Source organism: Rhinolophus hipposideros (genome assembly GCF_964194185.1).
Source record: "Rhinolophus hipposideros genome assembly, chromosome: 21".
Taxonomy (NCBI): Eukaryota; Metazoa; Chordata; class Mammalia; order Chiroptera; family Rhinolophidae; genus Rhinolophus; species Rhinolophus hipposideros.
This window is the reverse complement of record NC_138067.1, coordinates 42,211,364-42,221,031: the sequence shown is the minus strand read 5'-3', so window position 1 is coordinate 42,221,031 and position 9,668 is coordinate 42,211,364. Positions and strand designations below refer to the sequence as shown.

At 55.5% G+C, this 9,668-nt stretch overlaps 1 protein-coding gene across 1 annotated transcript; it reads left to right on the top strand.

Annotated features, from left to right (window-relative positions):
* Positions 1 to 9,137, top strand: DACT3 (dishevelled binding antagonist of beta catenin 3). The gene is made up of 4 exons (XM_081032454.1): positions 1 to 287; positions 5,465 to 5,561; positions 5,728 to 5,880; positions 6,874 to 9,137. Exons 1-4 carry the CDS (start codon positions 39 to 41, stop codon positions 8,268 to 8,270), a joined length of 1,896 nt encoding a protein of 631 aa, XP_080888580.1. The 5' UTR covers positions 1 to 38; the 3' UTR covers positions 8,271 to 9,137.
* Positions 9,138 to 9,668: the final 531 nt, after the last annotated feature.

The window sequence follows — 9,668 nt, the reverse complement described above, 5'->3', positions numbered from 1 at the left end:
CCGCGGGGCCCGGCCGGGCTGGGGCGGGGGCCGCAGCCATGATCCGGGCCTTCTCGTTCCCGGTGAGCCCCGAGCGGGGTCGGCTGCGGGGCTGGCTGGAGGGCAGCCTGGCCGGGCTCTGTGAGTTGCACTGGCTCCGGGAGAGGCAGGAGTACCGCGTGCAGCAGGCGCTGCGGCTGGCCCAACCCGGAATGGGGGGCGCCGAGGCGGAGGACGAGGAGGACGCCGATGAGGACGAAGATGCGGCGGCCGCGCGCCGGGCCGCAGCGGCCCTGGAGGAGCAGCTGGTGAGAGGCCGTCTGTCCGTCTGTCCCTCCGTCCCCATCTGTGTCTGTCTGTCTGTCTCGGTTGGATGCTCAAACACTCGTCCCGATGGGGGGGAGGGGGGAACAAGACAGGGGGTGGGGCTGCAGACCCTGGAGTCTGGGCGGCGGGCGGGATGTGGCCTCCTTGCCTCCCCAAACTGGGAAAGGGGACGCTGCATTGCTTCCGCTGGAGCCTCTTGAGAGGCACAGGCCCCATCCCCTACACCCCTTCTCCAAGGAAAATCCTTCTGGGCGCCAAGTACTATGTGTCACACCCAGGGCCCAGTATTTGGCATGCATTGTCTTCTTATAGCTTTGGAGATAAGGGCGATAGTTCCCATTTTACAGAGAAAGAAACTGAGGCTCAGAGAGGGCAAACGACTCACCCAAGGTCACACAGCTGGGATTCAAACATGCCCCCCTCTGGGCCTTGGCTACTAGAGCTCCAAATTCCCTAAGTCCTGGTGTGCTTGGAGATCTCCGGAGGGGGAGAGATGGGGGCAGGGGATCTTAGGGCCTCCTGAGGGAGAGATGACTACTGAGAGGAAGCTCACAGTCCCTGAGGACCCCACGTTGATCTTGACCCTCCTGTGACACTTTCTCTCCTTTCCTACCTGGTCCTAGCCCTGGTTAACCCATGAGGAGGCAGGTTGAGGCAGCATGGGGGTCGGACTCCCTGGGTGCTCTAATGGGGGAAGATAAGGCAGAGGTCTCCACATTACTTAAGAAGCACCATCCCTCTCTTGCCATTTCTTAATTCTCCAGACCTCTTCCTGGGTTTCTTGCACTCTTCTCGCCATCACTTCTCTGGGACTTGCTGTTTCTGTCTTTCTTAATCCTCCGTCTCTCTGTGCCTCTCTGTCTCCCTGCTCTTCCCTTCTTGCATGTCTGCACCTCTCCCTGGCCCACATCCCCATTTCTGTCTCTTTCTCCCCCTCCCCCCAGCCCGTCAGGCCCCAGACCCCAGCTCCCCTTGCAGATCCCATCCCCAAGCCTGTGGGTGGTCAGAGCTTCCCGTTTGGGGAAACCTGAGCCGAGGTGGCGGGGGAGGGGGCTCTCCCTACTGCTGACCTCGACTGCCCCCTCCCCAGATGGGGACTGGGGAGGGGACTGAAGTCAGACTCCCAGGCTGCACGCCCAGCCCCTCCCCCTGCCGGGAGTGGGACCCTGTACATTCTTCTCTGGAAACAGAAACAGCTGTGGGAGGCCCCACCCCCTCCCAAAGTTAGAGACGCATTGTGGGGGCCTTCACCAGCTCCCCCCCACCCCACCCAGAGCTGGCTGGGCTTGGGGAGGCGCCTCCCACCTCTACAAGGAAAGGGAGAAGGCATGGGGATGGGCAAGCTGTGTCCTTTCTCACTGTCTCTCAGTCTCTCCCGATTTCTGCCTCAGTTTCCCCTTCTCTTCCCCCCTCAGTTTCTTCATCTCAGCCCTTCAGCAACCCCCACCACATGAGGTGGTAGTAGAGAGGCCTCTTCCCCCCACAGTCTCCAGGCAAAGCTCTGTCCCAGCGTCAGGGAGGAGGCGGTGGCAGGCAGCGGGAGGGAGACAGCGGCACTGAGGGAGGAGCAGAGAAGCGCTAAATATAAACCCCTCTGGTGTTTGGGGTTCCTGGGTCCTTCTGAAGAGGGGGTGAAAGCCTCTACGGATACCCGAGCCTCTGTCTTATGATGCTTACCCTTCCCATCCCTCCCACCTAGGAATACACTCCCTTTGAAGCAAAAACGACTGAAGCCATACTTCATTAGTTTCTAATAAGAATGATGGGGATGCCGTTACAGACTAGGGCTATCACAGCAAAGAGGCCGGAATCCTGGATTAGGGCAGGGGTCCTGTTCTCTCCCACCAAGGAGAAAGGACCCCTTCCAGCGAGGACTTAAGTTAGACTTGCAGAAGGACTTCCTAATAGGGACAAAGAGAATTGGATACAAACTGGGGGCATGTGAGGGGAGGAAAAAAGGTCTGGGAAAGTTTGGGCAAAGGGGTCTCCAGGGATCTTAGCCACACTCCTGTTAAACCTGCCTGAGCTGGACGACCTCAGGCCCACTGCAGTAGGACCGGCAAAAAAAGATGAGAGGCATTGTGGGCAAACAGGGAGCCAGATTCAGACCAAAGACCTTCTGCTCTTTTAAAGATTCATCCCTTTGCAGCTGGAAAGAATGAGGTCAGACTCACAAATAGACTGGGGGGGTGTTGTGGGGGGAGGAGTGATGGGGGGTCCAGGCACAAGGGTGGAGAAAGCCTCTCCCTTCTGTCCCCCTAACTCCTACCTCCCCTGCAATGGAAGAACTGAAATTAGACCTACAGAACTTACCAACATTTATTTTTAATTACACAAGTAAAATATGATTTTATATTTTCCTTGTTAGGAATTCAGAGTTTTCATATAATAATAAAAGCTAGCATTTATTAAGTGCTTAAAAGGAACTGCTGTTTTAACTCCTCATTGACTCCTCACAACAACCCCATAAGAGAAGGAGTAAAATGATGCCCATGTTACAGGTAAAGAAACCAAGGCCCAGAGAGGTGAAGTAACCTGTTCAAGGTCACACAGCTGGAAAGTGTCAGAGCTGATTTTGAACCCTGGCAATTTGGCTCCAAGCCATGCCTCCTTAACCACTTCATTCTACCACCCAGTCCCCTTATCCCTCACTTGATCCCCTAAATGCATCCTCTCCCCTGGGATCACCACTGTTGTCACCTTGGTGTGAGTCCCTTAGGACCTCTTCCAATTCATCTACTGGCAGAAACAGTTTACATACCAAGAAATATAAATTTCTGGGCCACTGGTTAGCTCAGTTGGTCAGAGCACAGTGCTCTTAACAACAAGGTTGCCGGTTCGATCCCCACAGGGGCCACTGTGAGCTGTGCCCTCCACAATTAGACTGAAACAACTCCTTGACTTGGAGCTGATGGGTCCTGGAAAAACACACTTAAAATAAATAAAAGTTAAAAAAAAAATCACTCCAGGTGTTAAAAAAGCAAAAGAAACATAAATTTCTGCTTTGCCTTTTACAAATTCCAGTTTCTTGGGTGAGGTCCCAGAGACGATGCCAGTGGTTCTCAGAGTGTGGCCCGCGGGACTTCACCAGCACATGGGGACCTATGGGAAATGGAAATGCTTGGGCTCCAGCTCTGGAGGGACCCAGTAATTTAGGTTTTAACCAGCCCTCCAGGTAATCCTGGCTCACCCTCATACTATACATTCGGCACTGTTCTTTTTCCACTCAACGCTCTACCTGGGTGATACTTCTATAAAGAAATACCTTCTTCCATTTTAATAGCCCTATAATGTTCTGCGGTACATTACTCCTTCATCTAACATTTCCTGAGCACCCACTTTGTGCCAGGCACTGTTCTAGGCACTGGGGGCGGGGAGGGTACAGCAATGGACAAAACAGATAAGTCTCTGCCTTCTAGGGCTGACATTCTAGTGGGAGTGACAACAGACGAATGACAACTTGATAGAACTTTCAGCCAGGAGGTCATTACTGCTACATAGGAAAACAGGACACTAGGGATGTAGAGTGATGGGGAGCTATTTTAGAAAGAGGGTGAGAGAAGGAATGGGACAAGCAAAGTTTCTGAATGAGGCAAGGGAGTGAGGCAGGAGATGTGGGGGACACATCCTATTGAGGGAGGGACAGGTCTGGCATGTTCAGGGAACAGCAAAGAGGCCAGTGTGGCTAGCACAGTGAGCAAGGGGGCGATTAGTGGGGAACATGACATTGTGTATCTGGGCGGTCCTTGGTGTTTTTTTTTGGGGGGGGTCTTTTTTTCTTGTTTTAGCCACCCCTGATGCTACACAATTTGCCTGCTTTCCTGGGTTTTGTTCAAAGATGGCGCCATCACCCTGAGCACAGTTGCATACCCAGAGCAGGAGCCCAAAGTGGACTGATTTGACTTTCCTACCATAAACAAGCCCAGATGGGGGTTATGTTCTGCGGTGGGGTGGAGTGGGGGTGGGGTGGGTGGGGGTGGGGGTAGGGGGCGGGGACAGGGCCCAGGAGATCAGTGGGAGGAGTGGGAAGCTGGGGGGCAGGGGGAGGGAGGTGGGGTGGTGGGAGGGGGAGGGAGCCGGCCAGTCTTTCTGCCCTAAATAGGCAGGGCTGGGCGCCTGCCCTCCCATTCCCTCCTACCTCCTCCCCTCCCTCCACCGTCCAGACAAGCCGCTTTTGTCTGAGGGTCAACCGTCAGCCCAGGCTGCTGCCGCCTCTGGCCTTACTCAGACACTAGACCTGTGAGACTCTTCTGACTCTGGCCCCGTTTTCCAAAATGGGATTAAATCCTAGTATCTTGGAGACCCCATCTGTGTTGTTTCAGCCCCTCCCCCCCCCGCCCCTAGTCACTGTCACACTCCCCTCAAAGGGTTTTTTTACCTTCATTTTTTTCACACCCAATAAGAAATGGTCTTTTCCTGCAGAAAAAAGAATCCAGGATGGACTCAACAGAAATTTCTTATGGGGCTGAGGAGCAGTGGGCAGACACTGGAGGCTTCTGGGTGGGAATGGAGAAGAGCAGGAGGAAGATATGGCCCCTGGGCCAAAGGAACCTGCTGGGGCCCATTAGTACCACTGAGGCCAGACTCACAGAAGGACTTTCCAGTAGGCACTGAGCGTTCTTTCGGAGAGGAGCAAAGACTTACATGACTCGTGGTCAGCCTATTTTATCCATATGAGGGAGCATGTCTACACTGGGAAGGTCTTAGGAAGACTTGCAAAACAACTTTCTACTGGGGGATAAAGGGCACTGAGGAAAGATGGGAGCACCTGAGAAAGGATTGGGAGAAGGCAGGTCTTGGACACCAACTTTTAGCAGTGAACTGCCCTTACTGCCAAGATCTGAAGTTAGACTAATAGGGGTCAAGGGCCATGAGCACAGATGGAGGGAACAGTTGACAGGGAGGGGGAAGGAACAGGGCCTTCTGAGGCCTCATCACACCTAAAAGGGAACGAGTGGCTGCAGGATGAAGGACTGGCATTAGCCAGAAGGACTTTGGCAGAGAATTTGAGAGGGACACTGGGCCTCAGGTGCTACTTTTACCTTTTGAGTCAGAGCCTCATTGTCAAAGTGAAACTGCCCATGAGCTCCTGGAATAGGGAACCAGTTAGCAGAGGACTGGGGGCCTTCTGACCATCCTGCTCTCCCCATGCCTTCAGGAGGCCTTGCCCGGGCTCATCTGGGACCTGGGCCAGCAGCTGGGAGACCTGAGCTTGGAGTCTGGGGGCCTGGAACAGGAGAGCGGGCGCAGCTCTGGTGAGCATGGGTAAAGGGGGCAGGGTTGGCCTGGGACTCCCCAATATTTCCCACTGCCCACCATCCCTCAGGCTCCCCCATCCCTGTCTCTTGGGCTCCTTTTCTCCACTCCTGATTTCCCCAGACAGGCCCCCTGATGGTGTCTCCCCTTCTCCCCGGAATCCAGGCTTCTATGAAGACCCCAGCTCCACAGGAGGTCCCGACTCACCACCCTCCACCTTCTGTGGGGACAGTGGCTTCTCCGGATCTGGCTCCTATGGACGCCTGGGTCCCTCTGAACCCCGGGGCATCTATGCCAGCGAGAGGCCCAAGTCCCTAGGTAAGGTGGGTGGGATTGGGACCTGGAGAGCCAGGGATTGGACAATGAGAGGATGGTTTTGAGCCCAAGCTTCTGAGTCAGACCAATCTGGATTCAAATTCTGGCTGTGACATTCCCTTTTCGTGTGATTTTGAGCATGTCACTTCCTTCTGGACCTCTGTTTCTCTATCTGTTAAAACGAGATTAACAGCAGCACCTACCTCATAGGGAAGTTTTGAGTATTCAGTGAGCCTCTGCCCTAAGGCATGGAACTTGGCACATGGGAGCCACTCAGTAAACAGGAACTGCTGTTATTCATTTATGCAAGTAAGTTTCTGAGCCCCTACTATGTGCTATCCTAGCACTATCCTAGGGGTGAGGGATACAGCAGTGAAAAAAATCCCTGTCCTTACGAAGCTGACATTCTAGTGGGTGAAATACACAAGATAAGTTAAGTAAAATATATAGGGTATTAGATATTGACATGTACCATGAAAAGTAAATTAGAGAAGGGGACTAGGGCATGTCCCTTTCAGTTGAGAAGGGAATTGCAATTTTACAAACTACGGCCAGGAAGGGCATCACTGTGACTGAGACATTTGAGTGGCACCCTGAAGTAAGTGAGGGTGTGGGCCAAGCAGATATCCTGAAGGAAAAGTCTTCTGGGAAGCAAGTGCGAAGGCCCTGAGGCTGGATCGGGACTGGCCTGAGCATCCAGGAAATCAGTGTTGACTGGAGACCAATAAATATAGAGGAGGGGTTAGAGATGGAGGTCAGAGAGGTAGAGGCAGGACAGACCATGTGAGTTGTTGAAGGCCACTTGTTAATGATTTTGTTATGAACCTGATATGAGTGAAGGGGTGAGAACAGGGTTTGATAGGAGTCGGAGAATTGGGCAGGTGGTGGGAGCGGGGTGCAACAGGCAACCTGCTCCTCCTAGTTGCACTGAGAAAAGGGCTTTGAGTGCCTGTTCCCTATTCCTTTTTTTTTTTCTTTTTGCCTTCCTTTCCCTAGGAGACACCAGTCCCAGTGCTCCGGAGGCGGTGGGTGCTCGGGCCGCTGTGCCGCGGTCCTTCTCTGCTCCCTATCCGACGGCAGCGGGATCTGCCGGCCCAGAGGCCTGCTCCTCCGCGGAACGGCGGGCCCGCGCGGGGCCCTTCCTGACGCCCAGCCCCCTGCACGCTGTGGCGCTGCGCAGCCCGCGGCCAGGTGGCAGACCTCCTGCGGACTCGCCCGACGCACCCGGCAAAGGGCGGCCCCTGGACGGCTACATCTCAGCGCTCCTGCGCAGGCGCCGCCGCCGGGGGGCGGGCCAGCCCCGGACCAGTCCCGGGGGCGCGGACGGGGGCCCGCGACGCCAGAACAGCGTGCGCCAGCGGCCGCCCGACGCGTCCCCGCCCCCCGGAGGCGCGCGGCCCGCGCCGGAGCCCCCAGTGGAGCGTGCGGGGGGCCGTCCCGCCAGTCCGGCCGCCTTGGGCCGCGCCTGGGCCGCGCCTTGGGAGGCGGAGGCGGCGCCGGAGCCCGCTGCGCCGCCCGCTGTGCCCTCGCCCCCCGACAGCCCGGGCGAGGGCCGCCTGGTGAAGGCGCAGTACATCCCCGGGGCACAGGCGGCGCCCCGCGGCCTCCCTGGCCGCGCCGCCCGCCGCAAAGCGCCACCACTGACGCGGGGCCGCAGCGTGGAGCAGTCCCCACCTCGGGAGCGTCCCCGGGCCGCCGGCCGCCGCGGACGCGTGACGGAGGCCTCGGGCCGTCGGGGCTCGCCCCGGGCTCGGAAGGCCGCGCGCTCCCAGTCGGAAACCAGCCTGTTGGGCCGAGCCGCCGCGGTGCCCCCGGGACCCCCCAAGTACCCCACGGCGGAACGGGAAGAGCCGCGGCCTCCGCGGCCCCGCCGCGGCCCCGCACCCACGCTGGCCGCGCAGGCCGCGGGGTCCTGCCGCCGCTGGCGCTCCACCGCCGAGATCGACGCAGCCGAGGGGCGCCGAGGCCGCCCCCGCGGCCCCGCGGCCCGCGGCCCCGGGCCTGGCCCGTCCCCGTCTGCTCCTCGGCGCCGGCTGCTCTACGGCTGCGCAGGCAGCGACTCCGAGTGCTCGGCCGGGCGCCTGGGGCCGCTTGGACGCCGGGGTCCGACGGGCGGCGCTGGCGGCGGCTACGGGGAGAGCGAATCTAGTGCCAGCGAGGGAGAGTCGCCCGCCTTCAGCTCCGCATCCAGCGACTCAGACGGCAGCGGTGGCCTCGTGTGGCCGCAGCAGCTGGTGGCGGCCACCGCGGCCTCCGGGCCAGGGGGTGGTGCAGGTGGAGGGGCGCCAGCGGGCCCCGCCAAAGTCTTTGTGAAGATCAAGGCTTCCCACGCGCTCAAGAAAAAGATACTGCGTTTCCGCTCGGGTTCTCTCAAGGTCATGACTACAGTGTGAGTTTGAGGGTTTGCGTGGGCTCCCCCTTCATAGCCTCTGCACCACCACACTCCCAATCACGGGCCCTTCCACACCTCCCTTCCAAAGACCACCGTTTTCTCTGCTTCCAAAGACCCTTCCTCACTGCCCCCATCCACTGCAGTCTTGGTTGAAAAGGCTCCCCCTCCACCATAGGGAGGAATGGGGGAGGAGCCCAGTTTGATCCAGTTCAATTGCTGGCTCTGCAGCCCGTGGGGCAGAAAAGTTCTATTTCTCTGGGCCTCACTTTCCTCATCTGTACTATGGGTGTGCTATGGTATGCAGAAGGGGTAATTCAGTTTGAATTTCCTCATTTTAGTTTAGACACTTAGTCTGTTTGATGCCCTTTACTTCTCTCACAGAGCTCTTATTCATCTTTCTATGCCCAGATATTGTTCCCCTCATATACAAAGTGCCCCCCATCTATGTCCCTGAGCCCCTAGAATATCCCCTTAGCACCTCTGTGGGAAACTCTATCTGACCCAGATGATGCCTGCAGAGTTCCCTGGGAAGGGAAGGAGCTCTGACCTTGGGGTGTTGAGGGTGAAGGAGGAGTTGATAACACCTGGAAAGAAAAACTCTTTTACCTCTATCCCTGGATAATTATGGAGGGTTGGGAGGTAGAAGAGGGGAAGTAAGATGGCATCTATCTCGTGCCCCCCTCCCCTCCGCCCCATTAGAGGGAGTGGGGGGAGCTCAGGATGACCCTCAGCTGTTCCAATCCAGTATTTTTTTGTTTTTAAAAAATTACTGTATTTATTATGACGATGGTGACTCCCCGTTGCACAGGGGGGCCAGATAATGTGTGTTTCTCTAACCTCTTTGTAAATAAACGCACAATGTTACATATGTGGTGGACTCTGTGTTAAAATGGTAGAAATGCTTTTCCTTTGGGCTAACATTTATTGAGCAACTACTGTTTGCTTTGGATATGGCAGTGTCCAGAACCAGATAGCAGGTGTCAGGGTGGGTCTCAACATCATTTTCCTACCATTGGCTATTTTAAGGAGTTTTGTTTGATCATAAATATGGCTTCATAAAGACGGAAACAATGTAGGTAAAGGGACAGTCCCAAATCCTCTGTCTCAGAAATCATCATCAGTTTGATTTTATTTATTTATGTGTTTACATACATATATAGATCTAAGTAACTATATAAATATATGACTATAAATAGTTATATATATATATTGTCACAATGGTTATATAAAACTATATTTACATAAATTGAACTATATGCATTGTTTACCAGGTTTTTTGTTTGTTTGTTTTTGTTTTTTTTAAATCATCTGTGCCTGGAGATTTCTTTATGGGAAGGATTTTAATTAAGAATTGAATTTCTTTGGAGACGGCCAGTTAGCTCAGTTGGTTAGAATGTGG

What these genes read in the sequence shown, in the direction of transcription:
- DACT3 (XM_081032454.1), top strand. Translation starts at nt 39, where the DNA reads ATGATCCGGGCCTTCTCGTTCCCGGTGAGCCCCGAGCGGGGTCGGCTG. An exon ending in CGGCCCTGGAGGAGCAGCTG is followed by an intron (nt 288 to 5,464) that starts GTGAGAGGCCGT and finishes CCATGCCTTCAG; the next exon opens with GAGGCCTTGCCCGGGCTCAT. An exon ending in CGAGAGGCCCAAGTCCCTAG is followed by an intron (nt 5,881 to 6,873) that starts GTAAGGTGGGTG and finishes TCCTTTCCCTAG; the next exon opens with GAGACACCAGTCCCAGTGCT.